The 20,125-nt window shown below is 44.6% G+C and overlaps 1 protein-coding gene across 4 annotated transcripts; it reads left to right on the forward strand.

Moving 5' to 3' along the window:
- Nucleotides 1–498: 498 nt before the first annotated feature.
- On the forward strand, nt 499–19,909 carry SHROOM1 (shroom family member 1). Of its 4 annotated transcripts, none has more exons than XM_072935387.1 (7): nt 499–854; nt 10,230–13,010; nt 13,709–13,779; nt 14,496–15,074; nt 15,461–15,611; nt 16,457–16,511; nt 16,720–16,843. In XM_072935387.1, exons 2-6 carry the CDS (start codon nt 10,335–10,337, stop codon nt 16,469–16,471), a joined length of 3,492 nt encoding a protein of 1,163 aa, XP_072791488.1. In that variant the 5' UTR covers nt 499–854; nt 10,230–10,334; the 3' UTR covers nt 16,472–16,511; nt 16,720–16,843. The 4 variants fall into 4 exon arrangements, with proteins under 4 accessions (XP_072791488.1, XP_072791487.1, XP_012430844.5 ...); XM_072935386.1 differs by lacking the exon at nt 16,457–16,511 and adding an exon at nt 19,171–19,909 and having other exon boundaries at nt 511–854; nt 16,720–16,992; XM_012575390.5 differs by lacking the exon at nt 16,457–16,511 and adding an exon at nt 19,132–19,909 and having other exon boundaries at nt 518–854; nt 16,720–16,992.
- Nucleotides 19,910–20,125: the final 216 nt, after the last annotated feature.

Here is a 20,125-nt window from a genome sequence, read left to right on the forward strand (position 1 = left end):
ATTGCAGAAGCTTGAGTTGATTCAGAGTCACACAAAGCCTTCTGTGTGCCTTCTGTGCACTTTTATGAACAAAATATTTAGAAATAATTAAAAAGCCCCACAAAACAAAGACTGTGGCATATAAAACAGAGCTTCAGTTGTTGCCTTGAGCTGCTTTAACTTTTACTGTACAAGCCTTTTTCTCTCTCCCTAAGAAAACAGGACATAATCTTTTAAGAAAATCGAATCTAACTCCTTTGTTGGATTAAAGCTAACTACTCTCAGTTGCATTTAATTAGCTTTTGTCTAGCAGTGCTTCTCAAGTGCCCCAGAGCAAGGGCTGGGGATGCAGGGGATGCTCCTGGAGCGGGACATCCCGGTGGGATGCACAGGAGCGCTTTGGGTCGCAGGGCAGAGGCCTCACCTGCCCTCTCCCCGTGGCCTTGGCAGCGTGTTTATGGAATTTTTCAGCGGTGCCCACACGTGGGAGCGGTGGCGGCCAGCCAGGAGCTCCGGCAGCAACAGCGCGGTGGTTAATGATTGACTGGAGATAAAGCGAGAGCCCAGCCCACTGCAGCTCGTCTCCTTGTGCTGGTGCTCTGCTCCACACCCGGCAGAGCCGGCCCGGCTGTCCCCTGGGCCCGGCACGGCCCGGCGCTGTGGGGACGGGGGACACGGGAATGGCCTCTGGGCCTCCGAGTGCTGCGGGACCTCCTCAGGCTGATCGCACAAGTTCTGCTCACTGGCTGCGAGATCTCCTCAGCTGGAATGTGACACAGAGCACTGCTGCTCTTTGTACAAAGAATACTGGAGGCAGAGAATGTGCACGGGCTGTACTCACTGGGAGCACTCCTTCAGATTGCCGGAGCTCACAGGTAACCGGTGTGTGCAAGGTGTCCTGCCATGGCAGCGAGGGGCGAGCTTCAAGGTACCTTCTAACCCAAAGCACTCTGCAGTTCTGTGGTTCTAACAAAACCAAACAACACCTCAGAGTGTCTGTGTGTGTGTGTGTGTATTTTAGATGCCTGTACCTGGTACGTATTGTCTGCAGCACTTGCTGTGCTGTCTGTTTGTATATTTGCTTTATGCAAGAAAAGAATGAAAAGAACATTCTGCTTACCCTGTTGTTTGTGTTGTGTTTGCTGCAAGTCTGGAGAACATGATTCTGCTGATCCATGCTCTTAACTGCTCCTCAGCCTGTGGATAAGTGCCTGTGTTTGGGGAGGGATTCAGTGAGATCCCAGCTGCAGACCTTTGAGTACGTGGTGGATGAGCTCACTTGGCTGGGCTGTCAGGCAGATTTTCCCTTCCCTCAGCAGAGTCCCTTGAGCAGCTGGGGCACACCCCACATGTCCCTGGCCTCAGAGGGTTTGTGCAGTGTGGGTTTGGGTGCTGGAGGTGCCGCCACACATGGGGGACACCCCACATGTCCCTGGCCTCAGAGGGTTTGTGCAGTGTGGGTTTGGGTGCTGGAGGTGCAGCCACACATGGGGCACACCCACATGTCGCTGGCCTCAGAGGGTTTGTGCAGTGTGTGAGGTGGGTGGGTTTGGGTGCTGGAGGCACAGCCAGGTGCCAGGTGCGTGTGCCCTGTGGCCCTGTGCCCACGGCATCGTGCAGCCGCTCACAGGCGCTTTGGGAGGCTCAGCACAGAGGAGGTGCCATCAGTGCCATCCCAGCTGGGCAGCGAGGGGCAGGCAGGGCCAGTGGTCCTGCTGGGGAGGGATGACCGAAACGTGGTGCATCAGCCCATCCAGGGCCTGGCACAAGCTGCTGGATGGTGCTGGGAGAAGAAATGTTGGACACACAGGAGTGCAGCTGCTGCGATTTCTATCAATCCTTTCCCCCCACCAGGGCTGACTCAGCTCTCAGGTGCATCTGCTGCCAAAGTCCATGTGCTCCCATCTGAGGCGCCCTCTGTAAGAGCCAGCCTGGAAACAGAGGAAGGGGCAGGATGTGTGTTGGAAAATATTAAAAACACATTTTGAAATGTTTAACTTGGGGCTGGAAGCTGTGTCAGGCACACATGGTTGCGCCAGGCCACCTGAACTTCAGGGCTTGTCCTCAGGATCTCTGACTGTGAAAGATGGAGTTTTCATGGGGAAATGTGGGAATATAACCAAATAATTGAGGACAGAATTGAATTTGTAACAGAAATATTATCTTTAAAATCCTAAAATTATGAGTGTGTTGTAGTGTGTAAGGGACCAGTCATATCCCTGCTATGGTGGATGTGGACAGTCTAGAGTGTCACCTGAGTCTAATGCAGTCACAGGAGCTCTGCTCTATCCCTGAGTGTACAAATTATGTGGGTTTTTTAGAATAAATAAAATTTAGGTCTGTGGCAAATGGATCAGTTAAAGGGTCTGGCAGGTATATATATTTTTTTATGCAGAAAATAGCTACTTTGGCACAAAATGTACTTAACGATTCTCCAGCGCAGGCAACGTTTGAGGCTAATGGTGAAATGCAGATTACAGAGGACTGATTTGGGAACTCAGAGGGGAATTTCTGTAGAATGGGTTAAATATAGAAAGGTGGATCTGCAAAAACTCACACCTTTCTGTTTGGATGGGGACTAGCTGGTATGAAGTGCTCCAGACAGGAAATCTCGGTCCCTTGCTTGTACGTACCCAGTAGAGCCTCTCACTGAAACTGCCACTGCTCTCTGAATTACTCACCTGCTACCAGAGGTGAACCTGTCCTGCAGTCACCTGCTTAGGGAAGGTCTCTCACAAAAGCTCTGAGTGCTGCCTTTTCCCAGGACTGAATTAATTTGTGCTTCCCCAGCTTTTTTCCTCTGCCATCTCCTGCCAGTCTTGCAGCATGTGTGGAGGGAGGCTGAAGGAGGGTGGGTTTAGTTTAGATACTGAGAGGAAATTGTTCCTTGTGAGGGTGCTGAGGCCCTGGCACAGCTGTAGCTGCTCCATCCCTGGAAGTGTCCAAGACCAGGTGGGATGGGGCTTGCAGCAGCCTGGGACAGTGGAAGGTGTCCCTGCCATGGCAGGGGGTGGGACTGGGTGATTCTTAAGGACCCTTCCAACCCAAACCACTCTGTGGTTCTGTGATGCTCTTTGTGGACCAAGGGTTTGGTTTCTTCCCCCAATTCTGAGCAGCCCCCTCCCCACCATTAACACTGCTCTAATGTAACTCTCGGATATTTCCAGATTATTTTAAACTACTAATCCAGGTTTTCATTTTTTGTTGTGGAGACCAGAGATATGTTTAGTGAGGTTAAGTATAAACACTTTTGAATTCTGCTCAAACAAAAGCTATGGGAAAATACCAGAATGAAATATTTGCCAAAGGAACAGAGCAGTCCAGTATATTATTTCTTGTGTATATTTGGTGGTTTCCTCTTGTTCCAGTGCAATGTTCTGTAGTAGCTGGATATTGCATTACTGTCTACTCCAGCCCAAAGGCAGGCGTAATTATATTTAACATCTGTGTGAATTAGGCTGAAAACAGACATCCTCTGGAAAGGAAAAGTTTCTGTCTCCTATGTCAAAATAAGAAAGAGCGAATGGCTTTTTAAAAATACCACATTAATTGCTATTACTTCATAATCCTTGATTTATAAATGGAAGTGCTAATATTGATTGCCAGTTATATTTTAGACTGCTGCTATGAAAGACTGGAAACGTTACATGATTTCCTGAGGGTAGTAAGGTATTAAAAAAATTAATTTGCAGTTAGGAGGAATGCTGAGAAGGCGAGAGGCCTGGGTTCTGCTCCTGTTGTGGGACTCAAATTATTTCATGGTAAGGCAGAGTCCTACTGGTGTGGCAGAATATAATTGAAGTTTGTGAGAGACACTCTGAGGTCCAGGGAGATTGTTTTGTTAGGTGGAGCTCCACTTCCACATCTGTGCTTGCTTTCTCTCTGTTGCTCTCATGTCCTCAGTCTCCTCCTCACTTGTGTTCAGTGTTGGGAAGTTTTCCAGGTACCACAAGCTGATTCCTGTGCTCTCCTGTTCTCAGGGATAATCTAGGTGAGCCAGCTTGACCATGTCACCCTTTCCCATATTTTACCTGTCGATATTCCCTAGATGGAAATGACTTTGGGAATGTGGTGGAGAGATGTATTTCTTTCTATATCTTCATGAAGTTCATAGCACACAGTCTAAAGCTTGCAAAGTTCACCATAAAGCTTCTTTGTATATTAAGGGACCAGAGAATGAACTTTTTGATCCATCTGAAGCCATAATTTAAATTACATAAACAGATATATTTATATGGATAAAGAATACATATCTATAATCCCACTTCACTGAGGTGAACTGGACACTGCTTCCCCAGTCAGTGCCTCTGGATCCATCCTTGCCTAAAACTGGAGCTGCAGCAGGAATGTTTGTTCTCACTGCAGGTTTGTCTGTGGAAAACATAACCACAGCGTGTAGAAATTGGAATCTGCAGTGTTGTTCTGGCAAGGACTCTTGGACTGCAACTACAGAGCCATCCATAAAGCTTCTGAGAATAGTTTTACATTAGAATAAAGCATATGTAGGAGCCAGAAAACCACAATTCTTCAAAGATAAGATGTCTTCAGGATATTTCCCAGCCGGCCAATCCTCACTAGTAAGTTTGAGTGAGCGTCAGCTCTCCCAGAGCTCTGATAAAGTTGGAATAGGCAAATTCTGATCCAGGCAGTGCTGGGAATACATTGGGTTTGGGATGTGTGGGAGCTGGTGAAGCTGCCTGTAATAAGCACTTGGGTTTTTCTAATTACAGGCAATTAATAATGAACATGTTTTTAAAACTGTGCTTGCATAGATTGTTAACCAACTACCAACTCACACAGTTCTGGACTAAAACCATGTCAGTGGAAGGGGATGTTGAACTGGATTACCCCTAGTTTAAAGGCCAGTTTCTTCTCTTGTGAGCTTGACTTGCTGCCTCAGCTGTGGGAAGCTCAGTGCAGCCAGGAGCAGGTCAGGGGGACTGTGAGAATTTTATTTTTCCCTAATGTTTCTTGGATTGCCTTGCTGGGAAGCAGTCAACATGATAAAAATGAAAACAAATCTTTATTATAGATATTAATTAAATTCTATTATATTAATTAGTTAATAATATCTATAGTAATTCTAAAGACATATGTTTAAGAATCAATAGTGTCATTAGTTTTTTTTCTTTTTAATTTTTAGTACTTTAAAGTCCATAATTTTTTAATGTTCTTGTGGTGTTTTTGTAGCCTGTAAAAACACTATGGGGCTAAGTTTACGGCATCAAATGAACTTGATTAGATTTTAAAAAGAAATAAGGGAAATAAGATGACATTAAAAGGGATAAAATGGAAATGGTTGGGAAGGAATGCATACATTTGGGATGAAACTGATTTCTGGCAAAATCATTTTCTGAGAAGCACTTAGAGGTAGAAGAAACAGTGAGTAACAGTAAGTGTTTGGTGTTTAATAGAATAGAGACTGATGCTGCTGGAAACCAGAAGAAATCTTTAAGGCTGCATAAGGAAAATAGGGGAATTCGAGGACAGTGGAGAGGTATGTAGTGGGTGACTGCTCTAATTAAAAGGTCAGACTCTGTTGGGTGCTCAGTGCTCAGAAAAGGTCTCTCATGGGGCTGTGAAGAATTGCCAAACCTGATCTTCCTCATTAATTCCTTGGCCAGAGATTGGGCCACAACTCTCCTCCAAAAGCAGTTTATTTGAGCCATAGCTTTTTATCACCCAGGAGGCATGTTAGAAAAATGCCAAATGTTCCTGTCCATCAGTGGGATGTCATTTCTTTGGGAAGTGGTGCCAGGAAGGTGTAGGAGGGACCCATTCTGGTAGTGTGGCTCCAGCAAAGCTCCCTTGCTGGTCACTAGGAATCGCTTCCTCCTTACAGAGCCTGGCATAGAAGGGTGAGGAAGTTTAGGAAGGTTTGTCTATGCCCCTGCACAAAAAAAAGGGGATACTGAGAGGCATTGTTGTTGTTATTATTATTATTATTATTAATTTTAATATTATTAATGTTATTGTTGTTATTGTTACTTTCATCCTTCTCTAAATTTCTCATGACCCTTTGATAGCTCCAGAAAGCCTCAAGTGTGTATCCATGGGTTTTACTGGAAATGTTTACATTCCTCAAACTGTGGTGAAATTTATTTCTGTGCACACAAGGCATAAACCTGCTCTAAATCCCAGCTAGGCTCTGTTTTGGGACTGTGTGACACTGACTTCCCAGTAGCTGGGTGAGCCTTCCACTGGGCCTGGAAGCCAAATGTGAGATTTTGTCCTTGGGTGTTGATGTACAATATCCTTGGTGACCATTACCTACCTGCACAATAGCTCTGGAAATTGCACTAAATGAGAAAAACAGGGATTAGAGTCTTCAGAGATTTTAGCAAAATAATACAGATTAGCAGAAAGTGTGTTTTTTCAGTCAACCAAAAGCAATATCATCTGCTATGTTTGCCTTACTGTTAGAAACCTAAAGCTGAAAGCCCAAGGGGATAAAATTTTTGATTATAGGCTAGAAACAAATAATAACAAAGGGAAAATCTCTGTCAAAAAGAAAAGGCAGAGAAAGAGAGAAATAGTGACTTTCAGAGATGCTGCACACAAAGGCAGTGCACTTTCCTGAATGTAGTATCCTTCCATTTCTCTCACCCTTTCAGCAGTCATGTCAAAGTGATGGAATTTGAAGACTTCAGACATTTGTCTGGAATTTCTGGATATTTCAGAGTCTGGTGAAAGAAGCAGCTCTTATTTCCAGACATCTCATACCTCAGAGAATGCATCCATGTTGTGCAGGGGCATGGGTTCTGCCCAGGAAAACCTGGATGGAGACCTGGGAACTTGTGCTGGATCACCAGCTAGTGACCTCCTGAAGGTTTCTGGGATGCCAGGATTCTGCACCTGACTTCCCCAGGATTCTGCACCTGACTTCCCCAGGATTCTGGCCTCTCTAGGCTGCCCTGGGAAAGCCAGGAGGATCACCTGCTAAAGCAAGAGTCTCTCAGGTGACCTTTTGGTAGCAATGAGATCTCAGGGTCTGGGGAGCAGATGGGTCAGGTGCTGCAGCCTGTGCAACAGACTGGAATCTGAAGAATTTCAGTTAATATTTACATCCAGTGTTTACTCTTTGATAAGGAACAGGTCATTCACTAATGTGGACATGACATAATACTGGGAGGTTGTCAAGGTGTTTGCTCTGTGGTTTGCACACTTGTTCTCTTCTGGAGAGCACTTGTGTACTGTAGTTTAATCCAGATCAACAGCTGTGGGTTTCCCCTTTATTTTCATGGAGCCATTTGTATAAAAACACATCAAGAGAGCTAGGAAGGTTTGAACTCTGCTTGTGTTTATTAAGGAAAATTCTCATTCTTGCATCTGTGATGGAAAGATTGTGTTGATCGTTTCAAGGGGACTCCACAAGTGCAGGAATTATTGCAGACTGTGTTATGTGCCAGGGGCTGTTTTTCCTGGGCTGTTGAGGGCAAATCAGAGACTTGAGAGAGAGAATACCTGTGTGTCTGATGGGAGTTGATTTGTTTGGGCAAGCATTGTATATAAGTGCAGGTGAGTTACAGATCAGTTATGGCACCTGGCAAACTCTAAATGAGGTCAAACAAGACCAAACTGTAATTATAATAAATCTTTCCCTTATAAGACAGGTAAGTTGTTCACTGACTGTGGTCTGGAGTTACTAGGTTTTCTCTGTACAGAGTTAATTTGCCAGACATGAGGCTTTGACATACTGAGTTGGTTGCAAAGAATTCAAGATTGTGCAATGCAAATCACCTTTCCCTAGAACAGGACAGGTTGATGTGGATGGAAGTTAAGTTAGCCTCTATTTTTAACAACAAAAAACAAGCAAACAACTTTGGAATTTAATAGGTTGATAGTGGCTTTATGTCTTCCTTGGGCATGGAGTGGGTATACTTTCCTGCATTCTTACACTGTTACTACACTTTCCTTCATCTTTCAGTGGCTTGGGTTCTGATATACTATAATTTAATTAAATTTTTCTTCTTGCTTTCGGTGGTTTGCTATGCAGGTATTGGAAGTGGGTCTGGAATGGCACATGGTATTCCAGCCTTGCCAGAATGTATCTGAGACCCAGAGACAGCACAGGCCATGAGGGAGCTCTGCCACCTCCCCAGGACAGCAATAATGTCATTGTTCGTGTCAGTTGACTTTTAAGGACATTCATGATTTTCTCTTACATGGGAAAGAGAGAGCAGTTTCCACATAGTACTTTGAACACATTGAGGTAAATGATTCTGCTGCCAGGGTTTAGGAAATATCCTCTTCAAAAGAAGTAAGACAGGTTTTTCCTAAGGTGTGTTTCAGTATCAGTCAAGTCTTCTTACCTCAGTCTTCTAAAATACTTAAATTATATTTCCTGTTACTTCTGGTATCATCATAAAAACCTGAGCCAAAAATTCTTCTCTGTATTGCCAACTTCACTGTAAATCCCAATGAGCAGCTTGAAACAATGGGGAAAAGAGATCCTGGGAATGTCTGGTATAGGAAACCAGGAGAGTACTGCCACTGATAAGACATGAACTAAATCACAACAGTTACTTGGATTCTGCACATTGCTGAGAAAAGTTAGAGCCAAATTCTCATTGTAAATCAGGGTGGCTCCATGAACTTCCATGGAACTGTGCCAGCACATCCCAGACAAAGACTTGGCTCCATCTATTTACAGCACCATCAGCAAGAGCTGCTTGGAGAAGTTCCACTGGGAGAAAAATTTAATTAAACAAGGGAGATAAGAATGACAGAGCAGTCTGTCTTCTGGATCTCCTGTGGAATGTGGCTCCTGTGGGGTTTGATCCTGTGTGCCCTCAGCACCTCCGGGTACCTCTGAGCTCTCCCAGTGGTCACTGCTATGGGCAGACCTCCAAAGCACTCCTGGGAATTGTCACTGCACTGGGATACACCGTGGTCCCCTCCCAGTCTGCACTTCGTGGCAATTCAATCATTCAAGGCTCTTTTCCCTCAGTGGTTTCAGAAAATCCAAGGTTTTCCTTTCACCAAGTATCTAAAGTTTTTATTTCTTTAAATTCCTCAATACACCATGGTGAAAAGGATGGGGAACGGCATCACCAGCCACTGAAGCTTCCCATTTCCATTGTGATCCTGTCAATCAGGGACAGACAATTCAATTTCACAGCTGTGTTTTAAATAATCTGTAAAGAGGGAGAGAACTCCAGACATCCTTGAGTTGGTTTCTTACTAAAATGTTAAAAAATGTTAAAAAACAAGACAAACACCCAGGGAAGAAAAAAAAAAAAAAAAAAAAAGCAGGCAAATTACCACTTTGTGGTTAGGCTGTTTTCATTTCCCAGAAACTAGTTAATTTATTTAGTGTGCCCCACCAGTCCAAGTTTCATTTATAGATTAACTTGTGTATTTTGGCTCCTATCCATCTCTTCCTTTGGGCTCAAAATGAATGATACCAGGGCTGTCTTTGAAACAAGGCAGGAATGTGATGGTTTGTTTTTTTTTTTTAATTAAAGAGAAACATCACCCTGGAACTTCTCTTTCTGCCAGCTTTTTGGGGTCCCACCACAGAAATGTGATATTGGGAATGGCAGATTAGTTGGTGAGGTCAACCTTTATGAATAAATCAGACACGTAATATCCTGGAGGGATTTGGATACAGTTTGTGTCTCCTCAGCAGGCCTTTTACTGAAGCAACTTGTTGATGAAGCTTTTCAAGATTGTTTGTTTGCTTTCTTTTAATAACTAATCAGTTTCTAGAGCTGGTTTAAATGAGAATTACTAAACAAAGTTGCTGGATAGCACCACTCTGGTGCCAGGTTCAGTCTTTTATTTGGGGCTCCTACTGCCTGGAGCAGGTCAGGGGGTTTGAAGCCGGTAGAGCTGGCTGAGAGGGTCAGGCTGTTGGTGTGAGAATCTCCTGCTGCTTGTGGAGATACATGTGTTAAACTAAACCTATGGGCATCGTGCACAGCAATCAGAGAGCAACTGGCAAGTGCTGCTGATAAACACAGACTGTTTTCCAGACTCTGCAAAAACTGTGTGTTTGTCATACGTGAACTCTATGCTGGTGCTTTTTCCTAGTGCATCTGGGGGTTTGCAGGGAACCTGAGCTGCAGTCATAAACATTTGGCTGTCTTTTAAAATCTGTGACTTGGGAGTGACAGCAGAATGTCCCACCAAAACACTCTTGTCAAGTTTCAGACACCTTTTTCTAGGACTCTGGGAAAGGTTTTCCAAGATGTGCCAGGAGAATCCTCCCACCGAGTCTTTTTTCACACATTTCTCTTTCTTTTTAGGATCCTCTAGATAGAATTGGAATGTAACTGTAGAGAAAAATGTTCATTTCTGACAACTTAGTTGTGGACTTTTAATCAGATTTGGATTTCTGGAAATACTACACCATGACTTCAGCTGGGAATGAGATAGAAAGATGCACTCACAGGCAAGGTGGCAGAGCTGGGAAGCTGCTAGAGCCTGTGGCCTCTCCTGAAAATGATCATCTTTTGTCAGTGAAGTCAATCAGCAGCACGGACCTCCCTGGAAGGGCAGACTCTGCTTACAGCTCTTTCTCAGGAGGATCAAACGTTCCAGAGTACCCCACACCATCATGCCACGGTGAATCCTCCTGTGTGCCTCCAGAGCAGGGCCCGTACATGGACTCGGAGTATGTGACAGGAATTTATCATCTCAGCGCTGCACACTCTGCCCTCAGACCCCCGCAGCCGAACACAGCACCAGGCCTGAGCACCCACAGCAGCTCCCATAGCTGTTGTGGAGGAATTGCTCCTTCCCAAAGGACTCCAAATCAGGGTCCCCCAGCCCTGGCAGCGCCGGCAGTGTCCCGGAGCTGTGCCATCTCTCCGGGGCGCAGGGACAGCCGAGGCTCTGCAGGGCACGCAGGGGGCACGGTGCCACCAGCCCCTGGCCTGCAGCACGGCCAGCCCGCAGGCAGACAGGCAGCACGGAGTCAGCACTGGGATGCAGCCACACAGAAAGATGTAGGGCCTCACAGGGAAAAGCCTCTGCAAAACAAGGGCCTTTCTTCTGATCTTACAAATGAGGTCTCAAAAGCTCAGGTGTTAAAGACAGAAGAAAATAGAGAGTGCAGCCTCTCACAACAACCTACAAAGAGAAGCAATCCACACATTTTCAGGAGACCTTCATCATTCATTTTTCAAGAATATTTAAAGGCAGACTCTGTAATGAATGTCCCCAAAGTACTTTCTGCGTATAATTCAGGTCATGTTAACAAAATTCCCAAAGAGATGAACTTCAAATCCTATCAGCAAGCACATTCCAACCCCAATGCTGTTAATGATATACAGGAAGTCAAACAGTGTCCCAGGGGTGTGTGTAAGCCAAGTGCCAGAGAAGCAGCTCTGCCAAGCACTGTGCCAGGGCCAAGCCAGAGGAAAGAGTCCTTGCCCTGTGCTCAGGGCCCACTCCATGCTGAGTGGCATTCAGACATGGATCAGGATGTGTTTGAGGACAGCTTGGAATTAAAATATATGGAGAATGCTCTTCTAAATAAAAACGCTCCCAGGAAGCTGAACAGTTATGCAGACAAAAATCAGTGCTATGATTCTGAAGGAAAAATTATGAGCAATATTAGGGAACTAGTCCCAAACCAGCAAAACAAAGTGCAGAGATCACCATTGTCCTGCAGCTGCAAAGCTATGGAAGTGGAGCACCCTCAGTGTGAGGAGTCAGATCAGGGAAGGAGGCAGTGTTGTGATGGCACAAGCCAAATGGCTTTTTTCAGACCAAAGGAAGATTCCACATCTCAGTCATTACGTGAAGTCCAGAAAGAAAACCAGGGTAACAACAGCAGTCCTGGCCTCAGCACGTGTCTGGAACAGGAGGAACCTCCTGCTCAGAAACACCAGCCTGTGTTTCAAACACAGCTCTCAAGACAGCTTTGGGAGGAGCAGGCTGGTGAGCAAATAACCAGGCAGGCAACTCCCATGCTTTACTATCTTTCTGCAGGGAAAACCACCAGTGTCCTGCACCCCAATAAGGACTCAAGGAGCTCACCAAAGGAAATTCCATCCAGCAGCTATGCTGCCTCAATACAGTGTCTAGAGAAACAAGGAGAAGGCCATCAGCTTCAGAGGAGCAGCCACCACCATCAGCGCAGTGCTGATGATCTCCAGCTTCAGAACAAAGATCTCATTTGGAGGAGTCCTGCCTCATTCACAGAAGAGACTTTCCAGAATGACTACATAGAGAAACTTAAAGTGGCTCAGAAAAAGGTTCTCAAAGAAACCTCCTTTAAAAGAAAAGACTTACAGATGAGTTTGCCTGTCAGATTGAGACAGAAATCCTCTAAAAGGCCATCAGTTGAACACCTTCGGTCTTTCTCGTTATCCAGTGCAAGCGAGGATGCCAAACCTGTTCCTTGCTCCCCTTCTCATCTAGAATCCTTGGAAAGTTTCAATAGAAATGAAGACATAAGGAGGACACAAAAAGGTCAAGCAGGGGGAAGGAAAAGGGCAACCCAAGAGCAAAAGAAACTCTGCTACTCTGAGCCTGAGAAGCTCAATCACCTAATGGATAAGGAAGTAACATGGAGTCAAGGTAGGGATGAAACCACTGAGCAAGGTACAGTGGCATCCAGGGGAAGGGATCTGGAGAACAGAGGAAAGGCATTTTCCAGTTCAGGTGTCTCCAGGACAGAGCTGAAACAAATCCAGCACAGTGCACTGATCAAATACATGGAACGAAAGATCAGTCAAAGACCAGGGGGTTCACAACACCTCCCACTGCATAAGCCACCCCTGCAGAAGAGGCTGTCAAATCCCAAAGGTCCTCCTGGCCAGATTTCCAACGCAAATGGAAGCAGGAAGATGCAAAATGATGAGGTTTTCTGCCAACTTCTCTCTGAACAAAAATCACCAGATGTTTTTCCTCCTTTGCCTCTCGCTCCCCCACTGAATGGGACCAGCAGGTGCGATCCCAGCCAAGGGGACGGGAGCTGTACCAGCAAGTGTCCATCAGCTGAAAGTCTCCCACAGGCAGGGGGTTCTGCATCTGGGAGAGCTCCTGAGAGACCAAAATCCACTTCCTCTTCCACACAGGTAAGAAACCAGCACCTAAAGGGGGTATAAAGTCAAGAGGGACTCTGGCACTTGGAAAATGCATTTGCAGAGAACACATGCTGTATGCAGGATGAGGCTGTTTGCCCAGCAGTCATTATTTTTAATGACAGCAACCTCATTAGAGCCCTATGCCAAAAAAAATCATTCTAGGAAGAATTTTATAAATAAACAACCTTTTTTGGCTCCTGAATTTGAAGGACAGTAGCTGTCAATATTGTTGAGGAGAATAAAGAAGATAAAGGGCCAAAAAATAAATAATTAATCCTACCACTAAAACTAACCTACTGAAGAGACTGACAAACTTCCACTAATGCTGAATTTCTGAACTGTTAAGAGAGTAGAGGTATCTTTTGTTGACAGCTGTTCTTTTGGTTTTCTGGGGGGGGGGGAAATTGATGCTACCTAGTAAAAGAATGTAATAGCAATTTAATTAATAAAAAAGAGGTAGACAAAAACACGCCCAAAGATTAAAAACAAAACAACGACCAAAACCCAAACCTTTCTCCCTAGAAAAAACCACAAACAAACAAAAAAATACAAAATAAAAAGCACAAACCCCGGTGAACCTACTTGGAGCTCTACCATCAGCTTCCCTTTCTGGGGATAACAAACATGGGAGTAAAACCGAGCAGCTGCCTGACATGCTGGTTGCCGCAGTGAGCTGTTTTCCCTTCCAGGACCCGTGCAGATGTGCCAGATGTGCGGCAGCACTGTGCGGGCGCTGCGGGAGCTGCCCCGGCGCCTCCAGGTAAGGCTCGGGAGCTGCGTGGCTGCAGCCGTGTCCCAGCGCTGCTCCCCGCTTCCCTCTCGGACCCTTCATTCCCACAGGGAATATTCACCCGCACTGTCCGGGTCAGCCTTTAAAATCCTTCCTACCGCGTGTAGTGCCGGGCGCCCCTGGGAGCTGTCCCCGCTCAGCCGCGCTCCGTCAGATCCATCAGATCTCCGGGATCACAGCTCCCTCATCCGAGCTCTGGAGAAAATAGCATTTCCAGCAGCTCCGAGATGCCCAGGCCTGGAGATGTGTGATCACGATTGCTGCAATAGGGGATTTTGGTGTGTTTTTTCAAAGGAAATAAAAAAAGTGTGCCATTTACACATACACTAATTAGGAAGTTTGTGCTTTAACTCTCCACATTTGCTTTGCTAGTTTGAGGAGCACCAAGGGAGATAAACATCTGAAATCTGTCTCAGCAAGGCAGTGATGTTGACTCCTCTGTAGAAAAAGAATTTTCACTCTTTCAAAAATATCCCGGTGGTTTCTGGAGACTTGAATGGCTTATGGAAAAAAAAATTAAATTTTTTCTTAAATTTCCTGGTTTAGCAGGTTAGCATAAAAGTAACTGAAAGTTCCAGACAGAACAATAACATCAGAAACATTTGATCATAGCTCCTAAACAGTCTGCAAAAAAATTGTTCTAGAGGGAATGTCTCAAATAAAAGGAACTGTCTTCTTCCTCACAGCTTCTATGATCCTGAGAAAGATGGACACAAGAATCATGAACATAGTGACATAAGTGGACATGTGTGTGGTCAGGATAAAAATGAGCAGACTCCTGAAACCTCCATTCCTGTCCCAGGAAGTGGAAGCAAGGGGAGTGATGGGGTGGAGGAGGAATGCAGAACTCACTCTGTGAGTGGGAATGCTGCACTCAAGCATCCAGAGCAGCAGCAGCCTGCAGCTTCTCCAGGGCAGGGAATGCTTCTCCACACAGCACCAGCTCAGCCTCACCAAGGACACAAACATCCAGCCAAAGGTTTACTTGCCCAGGAAACATCCATGCACAGCAGCCACGATGATGTTCCCCTGGAGAGCGAGACTCACCTGCCCCAAAGGAGGCTGCAGTCTCCTCAGGAGCAGCGATGCCAGGAGCTTGCTATGGAGATCATTGCCATGGACAGCTCTCTGGTGGACATTCTCATGCCTCATCCTCTTAGAAAAACTGCTTTGGACCTGCTGGAGGGTTTGTTTCCTGTCCACATTTCCATGCTGGATAAATCACGCAGGAAAAGGGGAAAGGCGCAGCATGTTCAGGAGAATGAGTAAGTAGACAAAACCAATTATCTAGCACTTTGGTCTATTTTAATGTATAGATATTATACATACGAGTAGTAAGATGAACTTGAGCACGTTGCTTCATTTTTGCTTCATTAGAAAACATACAGCTTTCTGATTTACATACCAAAAAACGTCTGAAGTTAAGGGTATATAATGGAAGAAAAGTAGTTCAGTGGTTCCTTATTAAAGGGACTCTGACAGACCTAGGCTGCAAATCTTTTGCTCTGTATCTTCTAAAAATTTAGAAGATCTCCTGTGGTGAGAAGAGAGGAGAGTGATCCTGAAGTCAAAATGGATAAAACTGTGAATTCGGTGTTAGTGAAGAAAACTGTAAGTGTTTGCTTTGGGTATTTATTTTCTTTTTCAATAGCATGAAAAGTCATGGATATGGACCAGAAGAATATCCAAAATCTGAACATGAAACCAAGCAAAGGAGGAAAGATCCTGCTTCTATGAGAAACCAAGTCCTGAAGAGAAACAGAGACAGCACAAATGAGCTAGATGACATCACATCTAAGAAAGTATGTAGATAACCATCACAAGACCACAGTTTTTCCATCATGACAAAGAAATTCTTACTAATGTCATTATTACTATGGATATTTTTATCCCAATAACATTTCACAGGTAACTTTGAATCAATTTTTGCCAGAAGGTAAAGTACTGGAAAACTGGAATATTGATCATAAGTGGTGCTATTTAAATCCTGTCTGATTTGACTCAGATCTCTCATCTATCATCATTAAAGGTTTCCTTGCACAGCCAGCTCCTGTGCAGCAGCAGCAAACTCCAAATTTAACACTCAAATCTAATCTTGAAATCTGTAAAATAAATCAGAACTGGCAGCCTAAATAAGAAATGTTCTTTTCTCTGAGAGCTGGCAGCAGCTTCTGCACATTCCAGTGTCCAATCAATTCCATGCATGCAGAGAATGGGGGACACAGCTGGACAGTGACAGAAGTATGGAGCTTGGAAGGGTGATTTTGTAGCTTTGCACAGTCAGGTGGGCTTTTCCCCTGGACATGCTCCATCTCAGATAACAACAGTCTGCCTTCCCGAGGCTCCTCCTGCAGTGCACATCACCTGCTGTCGTACTGCTGCTCCTGTTCATGGTGGCATTGTCCATGGTGTGCTCACACTCAACTCTTGAGGCCTTTTTCCAATTAATTTCCCTATGAAACTGTGGGACTCACATGAAACAGCCTCCTCTGATTGCTTTTCTACCTTGGCACCATGGCCTGCTTGAATTGCCCATGGAACTGACTTTTTCCAATCAGTTCTTCCAAAGCTTGGTACAGAGCTGGAACTTCAAGCTCCTGTCTTAGAACAGCAATTCTGTGTAATCATGTTGTAATCTTTATTGCAGTTCCCTTCTGACTGATTGGAAGCTCTCTGAGCCAGAGAATATATCACCAGCTAAGGTGATTACCAGTAATTTGCTTTTCAGAGTTTAAGAATTAAGTACAGCTTAGAAAATATCACTGCTTTTTCCTCCCTTTTACCTTTCCTGTAGCTTAAAATTATTTTACAAGTCAAAAATTTGGCAAAGACAATGTGAATTTCTAGAACTGATGTGGATTCTCTTCAGTAGTAACAGTTCCTGTGATCTTTTTTTTTTTCTTTTTGCAGCTGGAACTCATGGCCAGTCTCCAATCCAGGCTGCAGGCGCTGTGGGAGGAACAGGAGCGGGTTCTCTTGGAAGTCAGGGAATGTGCCAAGTGGGGCGAGGAGCTGGAGGTGCTGGTGCGGGAGCTGTGCAAGCCCAACGAGTTTGAGCGGTACCTGATGTTCATTGGGGACCTGGAGAAGGTGCTGAGCCTCCTGCTCTGCTTGTCCAGCCGCCTCGCCCGAGTCCAAAACGCCATGAGCAGGATGGATGGCAACACAGAGCCTGAGGAGAAGGTGAGACACAACACAGGTGCTGAATTGCTTTAGTTCACTTCTTTCCAGGTGTGACTTCTTGACGTCCCAGGATGGGCACGTCCCCAGGGCTGGAGCAGAGCAGGGCCCTGGTGAGGACCAGGACAGTGCTGGAGCACAGGCAGCTCTGTGCTGGGGCCAACAGCAAAACCTTGAGAGGCTCCAAGCCAGGAGGGTGGCCTTTGGAACCTTGGGCTGCTCCCTGTGGAGTAGCTCCGAACCTGTGCTTTTTGTGGGGTTTTTTTTTCCACTGATAATTTCGTTGCATTAATTACTTGCCTTTGTAATCATATTTCACTAAATGGGTTTGTCCTAGCGAGCAGGAAGGTGTGGTCATAATTTGAGATAAAGCTCACTGTAGTTTAACTCAAGTAGCCAGCTCTGATGGAAAATGAGGAATTGCCTCATGTCACCAGAAGTAATTTCAACTCTTGAAAAGTCTCCCTTTTGCTGAAGAAGAAAAGCCAAATTTATCCCAGGAATTATGCTTGCCTGCTATGCTTATTGCTCTAATCATGTTTTTATCAACACAATACCTGCTGTTATCTCTCTTTTGGAAATTAGAAAAGCATAGAGTTAGAAAAACTGAGATTTTTTTGGAGCTGTGTTGCTGCTGACCTGTATCTCCGGAGGTTCATCATAGCTCACACACAGAATAGCACTAAAAAGGTCCTTTCATGCAGTGTGACATAGAGAGCCAGGATTTGCCTCTTCCAAAATGTCAGTTGTATTAATGCGAATAATTTTAAACAGTATTACATGCTTACTTTCACTTTAGGCAGGAAGGGTGTTGTTTCCCTGGTATTACATTTATATTCTTCATAGGAAACACATTTAAATAATTTATTCAAATATTTGAATAAACTGCCTAATAAAGATTTGGTTAAGTGCCAACAGCTTTTGGCATAATAAAGACTTGGTTAAGTGCCAACAGTTTTTAACAACTTTCTCCCACTAATTGCATTTGCCCTCATGTCAGGAAAACCAGCAATCTCAACCTTTGACTCCATTTTTAGGGTGTCAGTAGTGACCATTGCATTGTGCTCTATTTATGGACACTGTCCTGAAACAGAATATTTTCCAGCAGTGTACTCCCCATGAAAATTATTACAGCTGAATGAGAATTAGCTCAAGGTGAAAGGTACAAAAATTGCGTAGAACAAGCAAGGCCCAGCTCTTCTAAAAGAAGCCTTTGATGAGCAGTTACTGTCTACATCACACTGTTATTTTATCACACTGATGCCTTTTCGTGGTCTTAAAAACTTGAGAGCCGGATATGGTTACATGATAAAGGGTCTTTACCTTGGTATTTAATAAGGATCTTTATGGTGCCCCACTTTGCTAAGGTGGAATGCACCGCAGTGCACACACACAATAGATGGTATATACAATTTACAGACCTCACAAATCAGCATATCTAACAAAGATGCGCCTATGAGAGGCTTGGATGAATGGCATGACCTCCCCCATCCTGAAGAATTCCCCCCTGGATAGGCTAAACCTTCTTTTACAGGATATGTTCTAGAGAGGACCTTGGTTTCCCAAGATACTGCAGGGTTTTCTGGCCTCCAGCTGCAAGCATCCAGGTGTTTGATCTCTTGGCTTAACAGAGTACCAGCACTATGCTAAGTTATCAGACCTAAGGAATTACAACTATGCTTGCTAAGTGTACTGAGGATATATAAAAGGTATATAAAGGAAAGGGCAAAAAATCATCTTGGCATCAACGCAGACCTTTTAATAGAATCCACTCTGTCTTTTTAATATGTCAGTGGCATTCTGGGCACATGCAACACACAAAACACAAAGATAGATACCTTAAAAAGCTTCTAACTGAATGAAGATTGTTACAGAATACTTTAAAATTACCAGAATTTTAAGTATATTGATTTTTTTTTTTTCATGAGGACAGCATAGGAAAAGCGGGCCTTGATGGCATTTATTGTGTCTTTACCTTACAAGCCACAAGAATGAGTAATTCAATTGAGAAAAAACTCAGGTGGAAAGCCCACAAGAGGAAGTAATTAAATTAAATTGACTGTGGCTTCCAAATGAAGAAACAGAGCCTGGCAGGAATGATGGGTTCTCATGGTGTGCTGCTTTGCTTTTTGGTTCCATTAGCAATCGCTGAATGAACGGCACAAGCTCTTGTCTCGACAGCGGGAAGATGCAAAGGACCTGAAGGAGAATCTGGACAGGAGAGAACGTGTGGTCTCTGGAATCCTCGCCAAATACCTGACAGAGCAGCAGCTCCAGGACTACCAGCACTTTGTTCAAGTCAAGACCTCCTTGCTGATTGAACAGAAGGACCTCGAAGAGCAGATCAGATTTTTTGAAGAACAGTTAGAAAATCTTGAACAAAGCATCCCCATCTAATACCCACCACCAGGCCAGACATTTTTATATCTTATATGTGTGTTTCCCTGGAAATCCACAGGCACTCCCAGGGCTCAGTTTGGTGGGTTCTTCCAATCCTGTTTGTGCCACAGCATTGACAAGTGTTCAGATGCTCTGGGATGCTCCAGGCACACTCTGGACATGCCCTTCACTTGGACAGGCCAACTGACAGCATCTCACAGTGTGTAGCAAACTGCCTTGTGGACATGACTGATAGGATTCATTGCTCCTATTAACTGAATGTGTATTTCCCCTTCCTCTTGGCTGTCCATCTGTTTCCAGGTTGACATCATCTCAATATAAGAACCATACAAATATTTGCCTCTTGTGGGTGGGTGGGTTGAGTGTTTGAAATGAAAAATTATGTGGGTGTTCAGATTTGAACTGGTGATTGCACAAAGCCATAGGAAATGTTATGGACCATTTCAGTGAAACTCCTGCACTCATTTCTACTGTTTATATGTGTGACACAGTAAAAATACACTGTAATGAAAGAAAATAATGACTTCCTTTCTTGGCAGTTATCACCCATGAGTCTTTCCTGGCTCTGTGTAATCCTAGGATGCTGTTCAGAGGAGGTCAGAAAAAGGGTGGTCTTCACTGACATCAAGGAGCCAATCAGTCATGTAGCCATGAGTTTGGGAATCACAAACTCTGAGCTTATTCCTGCACAGTCATTTGCAAAGTCCTTGCTGTGCTTTTGAAGAATTTCTTTTTC

The sequence above is a fragment of the Taeniopygia guttata genome, chromosome 13, assembly GCF_048771995.1.
Source record: "Taeniopygia guttata chromosome 13, bTaeGut7.mat, whole genome shotgun sequence".
Lineage (NCBI taxonomy): Eukaryota > Metazoa > Chordata > Aves > Passeriformes > Estrildidae > Taeniopygia > Taeniopygia guttata.

What these genes read in the sequence shown, in the direction of transcription:
- SHROOM1 (XM_012575390.5), top strand. Translation starts at nt 10,335, where the DNA reads ATGACTTCAGCTGGGAATGAGATAGAAAGATGCACTCACAGGCAAGGT. An exon ending in AGCTGCCCCGGCGCCTCCAG is followed by an intron (nt 13,780 to 14,495) that starts GTAAGGCTCGGG and finishes TCTTCCTCACAG; the next exon opens with CTTCTATGATCCTGAGAAAG. An exon ending in ACACAGAGCCTGAGGAGAAG is followed by an intron (nt 16,993 to 19,131) that starts GTGAGACACAAC and finishes TGGTTCCATTAG; the next exon opens with CAATCGCTGAATGAACGGCA.